Consider the following 20,145-nt stretch of genomic DNA (forward strand, 5'->3'; position numbering starts at 1 on the left):
CGTTATATTCTTAACCTTGTTTCCTGAATTAACACGGACGGGGTCATCATGTCACATTAAATCACATTCTCGGGTGTCACTCTCAGCGTTCATGTATATTCATTGGAGCTCTAAATATCTCTTGAAACTTAAAAAGGGTGACAAAAAAATGACAGGACACCCCCATTAAAACAGCTGACCTTGTGGCGCAGGGTTTCCAGAAGAATGATCTTGGTCCATACTGTTTAATAGAAGATTGCAGGATGGTCAAATCCTAATGAACTATTAAGTTTTTCACAAGCTGATAACCTAAGCTTTGCATGTACATTAACATAAGACTGGATTATTCATTTTTTAATGCATAACTTACTTCCTTTAAAAAATATTAGTTTTATTATTCGCTTCTACAACATGTATACTCCTGCTGATCCTCTCCTATGGAAAGGGTACTAATATAATGATGGCCTAATTGTTCAGCATACCACTGAATGCTTCCCTGAGCTGTACTGCTAACTCTGTTTGTCGACAAAGAAATATATATATATATATATATATATATATATATATATATATATATATATATATATATATATATATATATATATATATATTTTCTGTTCCTCTTTACCAATCAAGGTTCATGTTGAGTGGTCAGAGCACAAAGCATAATACGCAGTTCAGTTTTAATCTGATTCCACCTGGCCCCTGCAACGACATTTCCCTGCCCAAATAATATTCTGCTCATACTGCTGTGACTGAGATTAGACAGCCTAATGATCTTCCAACTGCCCCTCAGTTTCTCTGAGTGGAAATATTGGAGAGGCTTCAGGTACTACGCAGGTGAGTGTAAGCTTTAAATAAAAACTATAGCATAATATAACAGACACAGCTTTTTGTACCTGCAGAAATACAAGCAGATTTCTCCATTAATATTTATTTGGCTAACCCTAATAACTCTTGCTAAAATAGTGAGGTGGGAAGGGGGGGGGCAGTTTTTATATTATGTATAAGATATTAGCCAAAGGGGTTAATAACATCTGATGTTGGAAGCTGACGACTTCAGATTTATTACAAAGTGGGTTCTTGATGATGAAAAAAATGCATTGCCTCTGTTCCAGTGAGACCCACTTTAATCTCCTGTGCTGGGGACGCCCCTAATAGAGGGCTCTATTCATTTGTCTGTCGCTTAATACTGAAAGGAGACAGAACAGACCTCTTTATTATCAAACGCAATATATATGTAAAGCTGACAAAGATTTATGATTCCAAGGCTTGCAAAGCAGAAAGGAGAAACATAAATGGGAATGGAGTCCGAATGGGAGAGGAAGCGTGTTGTTTATGCATGCTCATCTGGACTGTGCCCTGATCGATACTCTGGTCAGCCTCGAGATGGTGCCGGATTACCACAGGGGGACCTGGTTGTGCAAAGCCCTGACAATTAAGTTATTCCATCTCCAACAAGGAGTAAATTTAGCTCCTCCAGCTACGTCACCATGTCTTTATAAAGCAATGATGTCATTCAACGCTACAACATGAGACCTGTTTCAAACTGCCTGCAACATAGCGCTGTTGTTGCCAGAATCCCGATCGATCAATCTTTTCTTAATAAAGGCATTCGGCTGCCTATTCTTAGCGCAATATTAATATGCTTGGAAGGTTTCAAGGCGTACATTTTATCATAACACGGGTTAAGTGTCCCATACCCTTATTAAATAGATGATGTATAGATTGGATAACACTCAACATTTTTTAAATGTATTTGTTCACCTGAAAGTGTTTTTTTTTTCTTTTTTTTAGTACTACTGTGAACATTGTGATTATTCATAATCTAAATCAAATGTTTTCTCTCATGTGTGGACTTTGTGTTTATATTGCAAACCACGGAAACAGTTTAAATATGCCTGCCTAAGTAATCAAAGGGATTAAAGTATACAATGTCATTACTGGACTGGATACAACATTTCTTTTGGGGGTGTATTCTATAATTGGCTTTTTTTTTTTTTTTTTTTTTTTTTTTTTTTTTGCATACCATTTAATGCAAATTGGAAGACAGGTTATTCCAAACAGCAAAGTAAGATTCTAAGTAAGATGCACATTTAGGGGCCACCTTTTAATTGTATTATTTACTGAAAGGTTATGGTTTCAGACCAGTCAATAAAGAGTCTACTTTTATAAATGAGCTTATTCCTCATGGTGAACTGGTAGTAATACATGATTCAAGATTACCTGAGAGAAGTGTACTTACAATGTATGTTCAGTATGTTTATGAAAGACTTTTCCATGATCCTGTACATTGTCAAAGTGATTTCTTAGTTAAATTGAAAGTAATCATGTTTTTAGAGTTATTATTACTGCAGGTAAATTAATAGTATTTTAAAGGGGTGGTTCTGGGACGTATTTAGCTGTTCAAGAAACATTATTTTTAGGGGTTAAGCCCGTTGTATGAGGTCCAGTGTAAATCACGGGTTGACTTGGTATACAGCAGGACAGAGCCATGGAGTCGTGCATGAAATTAGTTAATTAATCTTCCTCTGATAGGCTGTCCTTGTTTAGGGAATCTCTATCTGCTTTAAACAAAGGGCCCATCCTGCCCAAATCATAAATTATATTGTTCATCAGCAAAAAGGGGAGATTGTGGCGTTGCAAAAAAAAGTAAAACTGAAACTAAAATATATAAAGATAATAAAAAGGGCAATGCTGCAGCAATGAATACATAGGGACTATTGGATGTTGTGTTATGAATTTCAGACAGATGGCATGAACATAAAGTAGCCAGCATACAGGTCTACAGTAAAGCAAATAATGAATATACAAACTACTAACGGAATTCTATTTGAAAAAAAAAAAATGTATATACACTTACAGCAAGTCACTCTAAAGCTTTTGTAGTAATGTTTGGTTTTAGCTTAAACTATTAATTAATTTAAAATTTCAGTTTGTAAAAAACAAAACAAACAAAAAAAAAAACCCCATAAATCTGAGATTTAAGGAAAAAAAAAGTTTTAAACACTTTATTTATACACTCTGGCTGGGCCATAGGGCGAGTAAAAAGGATGAATCTCTTCCATGTTAAAACGCAGGCATCACATTTGAAGTGAACTGCTGTTAAGACAGATGGAAACGCAGTCAGTATTATTCTGCTTCTTGTTGATAAGCCCCCAGTAGTTCTACATCATGTTAAAGTGCACTGTTACATGACTGATGTTTTGCAGCCGTTCAGTTTTGATATTAGACGTTAGGTCTGGTTTATTAAAATAATCGCAGAGGACTGCTGAGTAATGATAACCATCTTATAAAATGTTAATTAAATTCCATTGAGTATGTATTGTTTTTTTTTTACTTTGAATTGTCACTGTAACAGAGAACTGCTCACCCCATTCAAATTCAATTGGCTTTTGAAAATGATTTTATAATGAATAAGTGCATGCATGAAATTGCGTGCTTGTTTTCTATTCTCTATGCTATTTTATACTACTACTACTACTACTAATAATAATAATAATAATAATAATAATAATAATAATAATAATAATAATAATAATAATGGCTGCTTATTCAAGTGGCCTCTTTCATTCATTTGAATTGAAAAAGTAAAATCTGTTGTGGTTTATTCGCAGTTATAAGCAGGTTCAGGTCACTAAACAGCAGATTTTTGAAAAATCTACAACAGCACCTGTGACTGTGTACCGCTTTGTCATATTCTTGAAATAACCTACAGAACACCTTATAAAGCAGATTGTTCTTTGGGCCTCTGTAGCTGAGCAGCGCTCAAGTAGCATAATCCACAACAAGGTTGAAGGGTATCTTAAAGTTATAGGGCAACAGCATCGTTTATGTTTTTTTTTTTTTGGTCTAGTTGACCCTTAGAATTGCAATGTTTCAAATAATAGAAGTTTGGGTATCTACATTCCAGAACTATGACAACTGATTCTTTCAGTGGTTAATGAGGTGCAGATTGAATAGAATGCAAAAGCAAAAAAAGAGAGGTGAAAACTGATGGTTGAAAATAGAATAAAAGGAAATGCAGAAAAAAAAGAAGCATTCTCTATCCCCATCTGAGAGCCTGTGCGATGACACCTCTGACTGCTGGGGCAGTCTCAGATATAACTCAGGTAGTCGTCTGGGCTGAGCTTGTCAACCCCGCTGTGGTCGGGTTCAAGGAAACAGGACTGTAATAGCAATGCCAGCATGACTCACCCCCCTTCAACGGCTATGTCCCAATGTAGATCTTTCACATTTGAACCCTTTCTCTTCCATCTATCTCCTCTCCTCTCCCATAAATAGCTATAGTAATAAAAACTCCAGTAGACCTGAGTGATTTATATCCCAGCGTACAGCACAACTCGATTCAGGATTAATTAAACTATGGGGAAATTGTTGAAATGAATGGGTCTCCTTCAGGGGGCAATCCACACATACATCTCTCTCTTGGCATCCGCATGACTCGTGAGATTTTCCCTTTTTCTTTTGCAGATATTTTCTTGTAATTGTTGTTCATATTGTGATGGTCAAAACTAATACGCAGATGATTAAAATAAATAAATACAAATAAATGATGTGTAAATATAGACTGCTTACTTTTAGAAAGACAAACTAAAGTAAACGCCAGTGTTTTAAAAGTAATTAACTGTTGCACTTATACAGTTTGAACAATGCTTGAGCCCCTCAGATCAGTGTGATTGACCATGCAGGAGAACCTATCCTCACACCCACAGGTGAATCTATCAGGGTGAGAACAAGCTGCCTTCTAGTTCCTTGCATGCAATAATTACACAGGTTTGTAATTGTAACTTTGAAGGTCCAAGTGCTGGTAAACACCCATCACTGTTGGAAATAAAAGTCTGAAAATAACTTATCATAAAAGAAACTAATGCTAGAATGATTGAACATTATATAGAGATATTCGCTGCGGTTGAGGCTTATTGTGGGAAATGTTTCCCACATGGGTGAATGTCACAGACAGTAGGCCAACAGTTCCACTATCATTCTATTAAACCTGTGATGTCAGAAAAATCTTTTTGTTTTTTTTTGATAATTGACCGCTGGAGTGACTATTGGTCTGTTTCTCTCAAACGTCAGTTACATAAAATATGTAATAAAATACATAAAAATCAAGTATAAATGTATAACATATAAAAATATAATGTTGTCCCTTTGTTTTGTTTTTTTCTTACAAAGGCAGTGTTTAGTTCCAAAGCATCCGTTTTTCTCTTGTGCTTTCTTTTCAGTGTTGTGCAGCCACCTGCGTGTTGTTTATTGTCTATTTAGGGTTGCCCACTAAGAGGCAGCATACTGTATTGAATCTTACTATCGATAATAGTTAAACGATCTTATCTGAGCATGTACAATATCTGATTAGATGACTGAAACAAAAATAAGACTATTTTATGTATTTTTCAGTAACAAACACTTTTAATAGGTAGGAAAAAGTTTATAGCATATGTAAAATTTTAGTTGAAAAATATAGCTCCTTTAACATTGAATTGATAGAGAAATCTCTTGATTCCCCTGAGTACATTTGTTAAATAACAATCCATTCTGTGGTATGTAATTTATAAGGTTAATACTGTATACAGTATATCGCCTGTATAATATAGAAATAAATAATATCTGTGTGTGCATCCAAACATCCTGCTTCATACAGTTTCTGAATCCAAGGGTAAGACACATACCGCAAAAGGTGCAGTAGGGTCACTGGAGCATCTGTTGTGACCGACTGCAAAACTGTTTCACAATGCAGCTGAATCAGGTTGCTTCTGTAGCACAGAGAGAAACATTTTATGTATATAAAAGTGCCTGTGAATCAGGCTCTCTCCTTCTCTTTGAGTGTTAATGGCAGGCTAATCAGTCAGACCTCGCCCCGGCCTATAGACACAGACCAAGGGTTTTCCACACTCTCCCATTAATAAAATAAAACCCTACCGTCAGCACTGCAGCACACAGCTGTTTGGGTTCATCGAGGGTCAGTAAATTACTAAATACCTTTTACTTCACATTGAATTCATCTGTGTTGCTTTATTCTTGCAACCAAAGCACTTTCAGCACTAATGTGCATGTGATGCCACTGCATCTCACAATGCTTTGTGATGCGGTTCACACTGTCCCATCTAACTCCAATGTCAATCCAGCATCACTTAGAGGTCTAAACAAATGTCCACACCTGTGAATTCTCACATTGAAAGAATACCCCTCCCCCACCACCACCGAGTGCAGACAATAAAATACAAACCAATGTCAACCCTTCCATTTCTGAGTAAGATTAAAAAATAAAATGTGAACAAGAGCCAATCGGAGGTCACTGAATAGCTGTGTACATCGCGTACTTGGTTAAACTGTCAGTTAGAATCAGAGGGAGTATCGTGAAGGACAGTTTTGATATTGATTTCATAAATAAACAGAGCTATCCATCGATCCTAATGTTATTTTGCATTTCAATTACTGTTCAGAAACATAACCTTCAAACGACTGCACGCTCGATATCAATACCATTCGCTGATAAACACCTGCATGCCTTGCTCAAGCACGTCGTCTGTCTTTAATGTGTAAATACACACACTATACATTATTACTCAATTTACTGTTGCATTATATTCAAGAAAGATACTCAGATAATTGACCAGGTGGCATTTGGTTGAGAAGATACACATAAGACAGAACTATTTTGTTTAAATAATTATAAAGGTATTGAATTTCTTGCGGTATGTAAAGACTTACAAACTGCAAGCAATAACATGCCGACTAAATGTTGCATATTAAATATTCTATTATTACGAGGTTATAAAAAATCATTCCCTTGTGTTGTGAGAGTGTTTCGTTTCTAACTAAATGTTTCCATTTGGACAATCCTGTTATGACAAATGCAGACATGAGATTAAATATTCAGTGTACTCATGTGTTAAGCCCCAGCAGAGAAAACTGTGCCATAAGTTCACAGAATGCTCACTGCACTGTTAATAATAGAACCAATTATCAGTAATGCTTAATTCCGAGTAAGAATAACCATATCACCAGAGTATTCCAGTACAATTCCACTTGAAACACTGTTACACTAGAAGACATGCTTGATGTTTAAATAGTACCTGATGCCAGCTGTTACCGTGATCTGTCTGCAAACAGTAATGCACAGTAATTCCACAGCTAAATTGTTTCCACACACAGAAGTCTTAATGTGTAATAACTGATTTAAAGTTACAAAGACCCCTTAAAAATGAAATAGTGCTCATCACAGACAGTTCTTTGCATCAGATTATCATGCGATGTTTGCTTTACTACTTGATCTGTTGATATTTTATTCAACATTTTACTCCATAAAAAATATAAAGATGGATTAATACGGCAGTAGTTTATTTTCCAGGAAGCCGTTATCTAGCGCTTGGCAGAAATGGATTTTGCTGGTCCTATTTTCAGTGCAAATGTGCAGCTTTAACTTAACTTTGAAGTGCCTGGCAAGCATGTAACAATAGCACTGGCTGAGGCTTCAATAAGAATATTAACCTCAAGAGCATCTGTAATATTTAAGAGACAAATACGTAAATTAGTTCTCTGACATTTTCTCAATTTCTGAAGAAAAAAAAAAATAGAATAATCATAGAGGACATTTTGCCCTCTGCTTTTAATTTATGGAGCATCTTAAGTTTTTATTTGGCTGTATACCTTTGGCTTCCAACCAGATTCCTGAAAATACCTAGGTGTAACTATAACTGTAAATCAAGACAGCCACCCTCTATTATAGCTAACAGAGAATTGCTGACATACTTGTATTGTGTTGGTGACACCATTGCGCAGCAAGTAGCTTTGACTAACTGATGGTGCTTTTAAAGCCATTATTATGTTATAAAAAATACAAGGTTATTATTATTATTATTATTATTATTATTATTATTATTATTATTATTATTACTATTATTATTATGCACTTTTCTAGTGGAAGGCTCCTCTGGGAGTGCAGGTAGCTTTGCCATCTGAACGAAACTCTTTCTGAGGTCAAGTGGTGCTTCAGGAGAGAAGCAAGTTGTTTAACACAGTTGCCCTAAGATGTGTGAGACTGAATTTGCATGTCTATAGCAACAACCGTTCTTTCACTCCTATCCTTTATACAGTAAATACAAATATTAAAAACAACACATATAGATTGACGGGCTGTCCTCTGTATTCATGGAACACATTAACACATTTAGCCTGGTAAAGGGTGGACTGTAGGCATTGTCGCAAAACTGGAGGGATTAGCTCTCAGCAGTAGACTGCACTGAAATACTCCATCTGTTGATACAAATTAGCTTGACGATTACATTTAAGTGTTGCATTTGATTTACAAATGCAACCTGCTGATTATTCAGAAAGGAATCGTTTGGCCAATTCTGTCAATGAAATTATCTATCTATCTATCTATCTATCTATCTATCTATCTATCTATCTATCTATCTATCTATCTATCTATCTATCTATCTATCTATCTATCTATCTATCTATCTATCTATCTATCTATCTATCTATCTATCTATTATAGTACTATACAATCATATATAGAGGAGAGCATCTAAAAGTAAATGTTGTTACAATTTAAAAATGTAACACCTTTCCCGGTGACTCGCTAAATGCCGGTTTACTGTTTAAAGGACAAGATGTACACAGATGTGTAAATGTGGAATAGCAGGGCTAAGCTAAAGCCTGTTTGACTGAGGAATCTCGGATCCCAATCTCCTTCAATAGATATTCAATTTACAGAGAGGTGGAATTCAGGTCTTCCTTTGTGGCACGAGCTTCAGAGGAGGGGTGCAATTACTATGAGATTTGAAATCCTGCCTGAAAAAGACTGCTATTCACTGGTTTCACCATAAGGTGCGATTAGCATGTAAGCCCACAATCTTAAACAGTGTGGGTCTTTGTGTTACAGCTGGCTTTCTTTACTATGTATAGATTATAAAACTGTCAATAAAATGGGATGGGCCTGGTAGATATACTCATTATAACAAATGAGAAAATAAACCCTGTTTTAAATAAAGGGATGCATTTAGATGTTTTCTTACGGAAACCTGCTAAGTGTAAAATTCAATTTAAACACTAGGTTTTAAGAGAAATCCCTAATGCCCCAGTTACACGTCTGCAGATCTGCAGATACGTCTGTTCTGTTTACTCAGATTAATTAAATAGCCAGTGGTCACTATTTGAAGTGGACACTGAAGCCAGGACCCCAGCTAATACCAAGATCTCTGATCGTGCCCAAAAGCTTGTTTCACTAATGTATTCTGAAACTAAATTACTGTCAGCTGATCCCATCTGGAGAGCGTCTGTGAGGACTGAATCAGTTACTCTCCACTGGCTGAACCATCGATACCATCTTGAGGAAGACAACAAAAATGTGATTACCTTCAATAAAAAGGAACACTTTGTAATTTCACAAAGAGCTTTTAACTTGAGATACACTAATGGAATTGCTTTTCTCTGTTTTTAAACTAACTTGTAAATAACTCCACTCTGATCTCTATGCATTCCATAACAATATTACATAAAAATATTTGATATCAACACAACTCTCCAATATAGCAAATCTTTATTCCTGCAAGCCATCACTGTTTTTTGTCAAACACTACTGTGTAATAATATATATATATATATATATATATATATATATATATATATATATATATATATATATATATATATATATATACACACACTGCACACGTGCATGTGCTGCATTTAATTAAGTTTTGTTTTAATCAAAGTTATGTTTTTTATATAAGTTAAATCATGCATTCGTTCACTAATTAATATTAAGGTGTTCTCATACCTACAGCACAAGACATGATTCAACATGCTTTCAAGTCCATCAATTAAAATGACCACATTTGTGAAATGAGTATAATATTCAGTACACATTAGTGAACAACTTCCCCAACAACATTTATATGTCAGTGCTGAAATCAATTATTCAAATTTTTTTGTACCTACATTACCTTTTTCACAGCAATTTTCCTTAAAAAAAAAAAAAAAAAAAAAAGTATATATATATATATATATATATATATATATATATATATATATATATATATATATATATATATATATAATTCTTATATAATTTCTTACAAGAAGCTTAATACAGTATTAACAAATTATTTTCTCATATGGAAGCTCGCACCAAACCTTAAATAGACAGCATTTTAAATATATTCTTATATTCAGTTAAAAAAAATAAAAGTTATATGATATATTTGGTGCCAGAAGGCTGTACATATAGTGTACTAGGATCCCAACTAGCCTAGAACAATGATATCTACATACAGCATGATTAGTTCATTCAATTCAAAATAAAAATAAATGTTTTACAAAATAATCTTGCCCCTTAACTTCAGCAATTACTAATTAAGAACGGATTTTGATTCCTATAGTGACTTTATTGTCATTTAGATAAACTGCACTCACTAAGAACATATAGACGTACACCCTAGACATACAGACCAGACACAGTATATAAAACAAGTTGGATTCAAGGGCCTACTCTACATTCTGTTGAAAAGAAACCTCTTGGCATCATAGGCACTAAGATCAAATACATTTGGAGAAAATGATATATTAATCTGCAATCTCTGTACTCTAAATGACTTGTGACTGATACAGAACGGTATACATTTTTTAAAAAGTATTCTTCACCAAAACATATTCTGTGTCTTGTTTAAATGGCTAAGAAATACATGATAGTAATTATAAATGCTCATTGACAACTTGTTGTAAATCCTGGAATAAAGGTGTGTAGGAAATTGAATTTAATCAAGTGAAGAATTTTTTTGAGACGTTCGACATTCCTGAATTCCTGGTATATTGAGTACAGCGCTCCACCAAAGGTTAAATGTAATCACTCTCCTTTCAAAGGTCATTTGTAAACCGAAAACATTTCATGAGATATTTTAGGTTCGTTAGTAGTGCTTTAATTATTTAAACATCTGGAGCATCTTATTAGTATCAAAATATCAATCTGTCATTAGCAGCGATAAAGTCACTCATTCGAGCATTACATTTTAACCAGGGTTTTAATAATTATTTTAATAAGGTTTTTATATTTTATGTTGAAGTACCTGGCTTTGGATAAACACACTTCTCTATTGACAATCATAAACAGTAAAATAATTATTTCCCTCGCACTTATTAGAATTCTATTTTAGAAGTTCATTTTCGATCAAATTTAAAACTTCTCTTTATTTAACATCATGCAATCAAAGAAAGCCTCAATAGTAATACCGTATTTCTTCTGTTAGATTTGGAAATATCATATTTTTAATTTTTTGTCAGTTTTTTCGTTAAGTATATGGAAAACTACAAAGCGGTATGTAATTCAATATGTTAACGTAACATTATTCATCAGGTTTCATTGGACTTTTTGAAGCAAAATGAGTTAATTCTATAGGGTGATGCAAAACTTTTGGCTATACTGTATAGTCACAATTAAAATAACAACAAAGATATTCAATACATTTGTAAATCTGCATAGAAACAGCAAATTTATACTTCTATAAAAGTATATATATATATATATATATATATATATATATATATATATATATATATATATATATATATATATATATATATATATATATATATATATATATATATATATATATGTAGTAGGTGTGTACTATCTCTGCATTTAACACTTCAGCATTCAAAATAGATCTACCACATTTCAAGTCAAAATAAAATATTTAATTACACATTAATTACATTTTTTCAAGATCAGTACAATCCCAATTATTAGATGCTGTTTTAATTTTAATTTTATTTTGACATCACCTTCCTTTTAGGTTTTTTTTATTTTATATAAAAATCAGCAAACCCCAAACATACCTGATAAAATAACTTGCACCTCCTTGCTGTTTGAATTATTATTTTAAAAAATTATATTTATTATTTATTCAATGTCATTTTTTTTTTCTAAAAAGCTTACAACAGTGCCACATATTAATTATTAATCTTAAACTGTAAAATGCAATGTTTCAATATAATATAACTATATTTCACTGTATAGCTCCAATACATGCATTGTAATTGTATCTCATTGCATAGTTTATTAAGTTTAAACAAGTTTATTGTTTATTATAAATTGCCCTATAGATTAGTAGTGTCAGCCCTAACATTGAAATACACTTTAAATTGAATCTGGTGTTTTATTAAAATATTAAAATGAGTTCCAAATATACTACAAAATGTATATATTTATGTCTAATTTAATTAAAAACTTTAAAAGCATATAAACATTAGTGAAATGAATGTCTTAAATATTGTTGCTAGTCCACTTTACATCTACATCATGTGAGAAATAAAAACTGAATATATTTGTATTTTTGTAAACAATTCAAATGCAACAATTTTTATTTATTTATTTTTTTAAATCCTGATATCTATGTACTGCTAACAATGAGTTAGCAATGTGCATTTGTAAGATACTGTTAATGTAAAACCTTAAAATAAAGTACAAAAAAGTGAAACAATAATTTTGCAATCTGCTGCAATTTATTGAAAAAATTCTTTGGCGATTTGAAGCCAGCCAATTTATCAAGAATCGTGGGTGAAAAGTATAGAGCGATATAAAAACCCTTCTAATCCAGAGCAGTATTAAACACAAAGCAGAGTAAAATGGGATTCATATTTACAGCGAGTAAGACAATGGGTTAAAGGGTATTTCTGGGCCCTGGTAATTCAAGAGTTAATGTCTGGGCACCAGATCCTAAAATATTTACCAAAATGCCTGATTCTTAATTAATTTCCACTTTACTGGTTTTGTTGGCTAACTACTGTAACTATAAAGTTACTTTGTAAACTACAATGTTAAACAATGCTTAAATACACGTTTCACATTGTATACATTAGTCATAACTGATTATACATCATTCATCATTAAAACAAAAAGTGAAAAAGGAGAAAATGAATTTCCCTAACTAGATTGCAAATAGCAAATATTTATAATATTTTAAAAATGCAATACGCGTGGTACATGTTGCATGTTTATTTAGGAGTGCATTAATTATGCAAAGACAAGAAATATTTGTTTTAGATATTTATTGATTGATATTGGTATATGTTTCAGAACAATAAACAATAATTGGGGAAAAAAACCCTGCTGATATCAAGTAGTTAAACTGATGCCAAAAACAAACCAATTTATATTTAAATTGAATTCCCAAATTAAAAATATGTGTATCATAAGATTGCTATACAAACATTTAAATGTATCTCTTGTAATAAACAATTAATATAAAGGTATATATGTATAAAACTGCTTGAAAACATTGCAATTCTCATACAATCTACAAAAAAGATTAAGCAGTAAAGACCATTCAAAGAGCTCCTTAATTGTTTTGCATGTTATGTTACGCGACCAGCAGCCTTTGTATATTGTACACTTCATTTTATTAGAACTTTTATGCTTTTGCTTGCTGTCTTGCAGTCTGCTTTTCCATTTTATGAAATTTCAATTCATTAACAAACACTTTAATATAATGTCTTATACAATTCCAAATGGCATAATGCTAAAATACACATTTTAAAAGAGAAATAGGTTTAAAACTGCCGAACTCTCCTCAGCTGGCAGCTTTGTGATGTTACACAAACTCAGAGGCAATCTGTTCAACCACAATTCAGCTGGTACTCAAAATAAACCAGGGCTAAAGGTGCCTTCATTTATCTTACTGTGTGCAAATATTCTGAAAGTGTAATCCTCCGCTCATTATCTAGTCTATTCAGTGTGTCTAATCTGCTTGAATTTATTTCACATCACACTGAGAGCCAAGCTGAAACACAGGACAAGCCGGAAAAAAACTTCCTCTGCTATTGTAATACACATCGCAGCGCTAACCCCTTTACTCAGACCATAATTCATTATTATCCGTGAAGAAACAGCAGGCTTCCCAAAGAGAACGCAGACACAACGAGGACTGGGGTCTGTTTTGTTCTTTATTCACTTATTCATTGCTCAAAATAAGAGTTTTGAGTTGCAAGACAATTTTCCTTTCGCTGCGCTATGGATGTTTCTATAAACCACTCATATGTTCTCTTAACAAATCACTTGAAACTCAACACAGATACAAAGCTGAGCCTGCCGCTACCTATTGTATAGAGATTGTGCAAAACCACATCATTGAAATAGAAGCAGAGAGAGAGAGGGAGATCAATCATTGTTTCTTACAAGAAGAAGTTGCGTGTGGTCCACTGCAAATCATCCAAGGAAGAAGCAAACATTTATAAAAGAAAAAGAAAAGAACAGAACAGAAGAAGTGCACCTACTGGTTGTGATAGCTGATAGGGTCTGGGATACAAAGTTCTGAAATGTCCATCAGTCCAGTTTTAGCATTCCAGGAATCACAGCAAGAGGAAAAGAGAAAGAACTGACAACAATTCACCCCAAAAGGTAGGACAGCAGCAGAGGCACAGAGAGACCACTTTCAGCACTGCCCAAACCCCCTGTGTGCGAAATGTATGTGTATGTATGTGTGAGAGACAGGTAAAGGGGGTGAAAGAGAGAGAGAGAGAGAGAGAGAGAGAGAGAGAGAGAGAGAGAGAGAGAGAGAGAGAGAGAGAGAGAGTAGAGCTAAGATCGAGAGACAGTGAGAGAGAGAGTGAGAGGAATGAAGTTCTCCATGGTCAGGATAGGGCTCTTTAAGACTGAAGGGCTTGATGAATATGGAACAGCTGCTTTTGGCTGGCTCTTAGGGGCTGTTCTTAAAGTGACAGAGCAGAGGCAGGCAGGCAGGGATGGGAGGAGGAGACGTGGGGGCAGCCAGTCACAATTGAAATACTCTACAATATAACACAGGCATTATTAATCATATAAATAATTAGGAGCAAAATGACAATTTGGACACCTTCTTCCTATACAAAAACTGTTTATTTTTGGGGGGTTTTTTTGTAATTTGTTACAATTAAAAATTGAAAAATTGGTTATGTTTTTATTTACATCAAATCTATGAAATAATTTTGCAAATGTATTGCAAATTGTATATAATTGCATGTGTTTATATATATATATATGTGTGTGTGCGTGTGCGTGTGCGTGTGCGTGTGCGTGTGTCTGTATAGATTGTATTTCCTTTATAGGTTTTTTTTTTTTTTATATGCCAAATACATGATGTGACCAATAATGTGACAATTCATTAAGAAAGCTGGCAATGACAGGATACATAATTATTTTTAACACTGCAATTATTTCCTGCTGGTATTAATAACAGCAGTTATTTTTGAGTAAATAATACAATGTTAAAAACAGAAATAATCTGATAATCTATTACATCTCAGTAATCTGCTGCTCTGAGAGGTAAACTGGGAGCTCAAAACTCATCTACAAATTCTCATTTAACAATGCAGAAAACAAAATGTTTACAGAATTAAATATCTGCCAGTAACACATATATTCCACACCATAAATGCAATGTTTTTAAACTATACTTCTTTCTGACCAGGCATGTTTTTTTTTATTATTAAACCAAGAAAACAAGATGTCTAAACGAAGTTGATACAGCAGCAAACTGAGCTACTGTTTTATGAACATACACTCTATAACATACAATAGCTAGAAGGCTTTGAGATTTTTTTAAGGAAATTACATCACCTAAAAGCAAGTTGTATAATACACCTTTACAACCAGAATTGACCATTCTTGTTGTCATTCTTGCTTCAGGGGACAAGACCCTCAATATCTGAACTGTCTTCCAAAGAGGTGACCTAGTGGTCTAGGTACAAGCTCCTATCCCCACCTTACTTTCTGAATTATAAATACGGCTTCTGCCTTTTTGTTTTTATTTTTGAAACACAGATTCTGTGTTTATCAGGTTGTTGTTTTTTTTTCTCTCTCTCTCTGAATAGCTAACTGACCGGTTATTTCTGGTTATAATGATTTCTTTCTTTTTAGTTTTTTTTTGTGTTTTATGTTTTACACTAATTGCAGTACCAGAAAATATAATCCAGCCATATAATAATACAAGTAACAATGAAGAAGTGCAATCAGCTACAGTAGCTGAGAACATAGAGTACTCAGGCTTGAGGCACACATTGAACCAGGACACTGCAGACCCAGGTTGTGAAGGAGGGTCAGTGGCAGCTGGTCAAGGAGGAGCTTGCTAATCTCTTCCCACTTGCTACCTGTCCTCTCATACTCTCTCTATTTCTATCTGGTTAACATGTCCCCCTTTTAATGTCTTAATAAACATTTGACAACCAAACTGTGTGCAGCCCCAGTAGTGGAATTACTGCAACACAATATTCCATCTGCACGCCATGCATCCGGTTTGCTAATCCTTTGTGAAGGGATTTTTTTTTATTAGTGATCATGTAATAATACACTTACAAAAATATTGAACGTGGAGGCTTTGTAAAAGATGAATGTGTTAGGCTCTGTGTTATTTTGAAAATATTCACAAGAACAATTGCTCTAAGGCTTCAATGAATATTACAGTTCAAGCATCGGCATTCAAATCACAAAGTCATTCCTTCAACACAAAAGTACTAGAGAACTGCTCAGCTTGTATTTAGTTTAATGTGGCTAATTGGGTTCTGGATTCCATTTAGATGAGAGCAGTGGTACATCTTTTGGTACCCTTTGTATTCCTATATAATTCAACTTTAAAAAAGAGAAAGCGGACAGTGCACAGCATAATTATGTTTTCATCTGAAAAAATACTGTAACAACCACAGATTAACTTTACACCAAGAAGCATTTTCAATCCTAACAGTAAAATGAGTTTCAGTCAAATAATACGCCTGCTTTCAAACTTGTGTGTGTATATATATATATATATATATATATATATATATATATATATACACACACACACACACACACACACACACACACACACACACACACACACACACACACACATATATATATATATATATATATATATATATATATATATATATATATATATATGTGAATGTGTAATATAAAAGCAAATCCAGGTATTGCAAAAAAAAAAACAGATAACAATGCTTAATGTTCCTTGTTCATCATGAAGTATAATTTTTTTGTGCTACTAGAGCATAACATGTAACAAAAGGTTAAGAATTTTATGTATGAGTTTGCTTGCCATGATATTAATAATTAATTCAGATACAGAAACACCATCACAGGACAGGAATATTTATCTATCACTGAATTCATACAAATGTGTGAATTGAATACAATTTTAAATCGTTTTCATTCAATTAAACCGTTAAGAATAATGCAAAAGTAATTACACTAGTTTATTCATGTTTGATTCAGTAGGGCTGTTGAGAATATGAAAAAGCAACCAAATTTGTTTAGAAAAATGTTCTATTTTCAACCACAATTAAAAAATACATAATTAAATTAAACATTATAAGAATTTGTAAATATAAGTATTTGACTTATTTAAATTATTTTTTTTTAAATATCAACTTTCTAATTTAAAAAAATAAATAAATAAAAACTCAGTAAATAAAACCATCTCAATAAATGATTATTAAACGTGCCCGGCATGCTGTTAGAACTGCGTCAACATTTTTGAATTTTGTATGAAATGTTGTGTCTCAGCACAGCTGCACTTTGCTGTACAGCGGGGCTTTCCAAACAGAGAGCAAAACCACACAGGATTCCAACACAACTACTGCAGCGGCTCTCAAACCAAAAGAGAGGCTCTCAGAATGAATGAATAAATAAATCTTTCTAGGGTGCACATCTTTGACTTGACTGGGAAATAGAGAAATGACTTCTAATATCACAAACATATGGGTAACCAGAAGCACCATTGTCCCTTTCGGTTTTCCTGCTTAACGCAGGCCTGTCAGAAGAAAAGCAGGTGTCGACTACCAGTAGACTGCTAGTCTAGCATTCTCTTTTTAATGCAAGCCTATTAGACTCTCACCAGCAGGGCTGCTTTCGTTCAAACCATCAGTGCAAACTCACTGGACTAACAAGCATTCATTTGAACTCAATGGTTCTCTTCCTGCTGCTCTTTTTTTTCTCATTTGGTTGCATTTGCTTTCTTTTCAACAGAATGCATTGCAGCTTTAATAAATGCACAGCATGCAGAAGACACCAGTCGTGCATATTCATAGTTTTACATGACCCCTGTAATGTCTTCAGGCACAACTTTTAATTCGAGGCAAATCAGAGACAAAATTCCAAACTCTTTAAAAAAAAATAAAAAAAATTCAATTGATTCATAGGCTCTTACAAATATAAGTTACCTTTGCATTTAAAAAAAACAAAACAAAACAAAAACAGTTTAAAACAAAAAATCCTTACTCTTCAAGTAAAACATGTATCCTTGTTTTGTTGACCGCTCTAAATCACATACAGTATAAACAAATGAGAAAAACAACTACTGCAATCGTATGATAAAGAAGACGTGTAAAGGAGGAATGGTTTCACTACCTTATCAGACAGGTAGGTCATAGTGAACTCCCCAGGAGGTACTGCTATGAAGAATGAAGTCTCAGAGTTACAGTGGCAGCCCCAGCCTCTGTGTTAGTAAATGTAGGGTTTATTAACAAAAGACTAGCAACTCCTCCTCCTCCTCCTCCTCCTCCTCCTCCTCCTCCATTCAGACAGCCCAGCCTACAGAGCTAAACACTTTAAAACTCACACACCACCTCAGAGCCTTAAAGCTGCTCCACTTCATTCCTGGACACTAATGTTAAGCTTGAGGAACTTGCATAGTATTTTGCCAAAGCTTTAGCTGGACAGTTACCATTAGTTTTTGTCCGGCACGTGTAACAGAATCGGACACTGAGTCGGACACTTTCAAATGCTGTTTCTATAAAGGTATTATGTTGATAGTATGGTACAACAGTTCCAGGTAGCGTATCTGCTGCTGTAACTGACATAAATCACAAACTGTCACAAGCTGGCCTCATTATACAGTGGCGGGCTGTCACAATAGTTTAAGCAACCCAATGTGTTAGAACACTACTGTTTAGCTAGTGTATTATTTTATTGTGTTTTGTAAGAGGTGTGGAATAGGCTTGCAAATGTTTAGATGTATAGTACATAATTATCTGTATGCTAAAAATGAAAGAAGAGAACCCATTATTTCTTCTTAACTTTTCTTTGCTTCATTCTTTAAGGCGTACCAAAAATATTAACTTTTTTTTTTATCCTAAAAAAAAATAAAATGAACTAAAATGACATTAGTAATGTATTGCGTGATGTTAATTTCTGGTCCACCGCTAGAGGGAGCATTTTTTCACAGGAACACTCAAGCCAGGTGAGTAACAATCGTGTTTCCAGTTTCATCATTAAACACATTCTAAAAGAGTAAACTGCTTACTACTGCACTGGGTTCAAACAACGCTTGTGTATCAGAACTATATATTAATTGACAGAACACAAATAGTTCGGAGTTGGGTTCTGAGACCATGTTTAGGCAGTTTGTCATTTTCTTTTCAGAAACTTAAAAAATCACCGGCCTCTGCGTGAAGTATTCACGAGTACTATCATTAGCACTACATACATGCATACTGTCATTAATTACAGACACAAAAAAATCAATACAAAATCCCATTAACTCTGCTTCTGCAGGAATGTGTAACTGAACAGTTTCTTACACTGTGGGGATGAAATAATAAGGCAGAGATCTGAGAGATGTTCCAATTTAAGGGATCAGATTATTTTTTCCCTGCTGAGCTTCAGATGTAGTATAAATTACAAACTCAGATTATTCCTCACAAAGGTGAAATCTATAAATGTAATTTGTTAAAGGTGCAAGGTAAAAGTGACTTGCTCTGGGTCACACAGTGAGTCAGTCAATGGCAAAGGTGGGATTTGAACCAAAGACCACCTGTTTTTTTAACCACTGGACCGCATAGGCTCCTATAAGCAATTGATATATTTGAACTTTCGACCAGTGCAAAATGAGATGTAGTAATTAACAATAATATATCAAATTATTGTCTACTGCAGGTTTATTATTATTATTATTATTATTATTATTATTATTATTATTATTATTATTATTATTATTAGAATACATGGTGAGCAATAATCATTAATTCTCCTATAAACTGTGGTGGTGTGAGACCAGTGCATAGTAAAAGTATAATATAAGGGTGATGATAAAACTGCTAACCTCGGTTTTTAAAAACAAACTCTACACCGTCAACAGCAAAATAAACAACAATCACAAATGTAAGTTTTATCTTTAGAAGACTGGG

At 33.8% G+C, this 20,145-nt stretch overlaps 1 protein-coding gene across 2 annotated transcripts in view; it reads right to left on the reverse strand.

The window, feature by feature from the left end:
- Positions 1 to 20,145, reverse strand: part of LOC121324004 (steroid hormone receptor ERR2) — a 70,419-nt gene that overhangs the window by 32,663 nt on the left and 17,611 nt on the right. Inside the window, exon 1 of one of the 2 annotated variants that reach the window (XM_041265370.1) lies at positions 14,260 to 14,478. The exons of the other annotated variant lie outside the window; for it this stretch is intronic. Within the exon in view, the coding sequence (XP_041121304.1) occupies positions 14,260 to 14,309 (50 nt within the window). The 5' untranslated portion in view covers positions 14,310 to 14,478. Of the gene's footprint in view, positions 1 to 14,259; positions 14,479 to 20,145 lie in introns of those variants that run through there. 2 annotated transcript variants of the gene reach the window in all.

This window comes from Polyodon spathula, chromosome 12, assembly GCF_017654505.1.
Source record: "Polyodon spathula isolate WHYD16114869_AA chromosome 12, ASM1765450v1, whole genome shotgun sequence".
Classification (NCBI taxonomy): Eukaryota; Metazoa; Chordata; class Actinopteri; order Acipenseriformes; family Polyodontidae; genus Polyodon; species Polyodon spathula.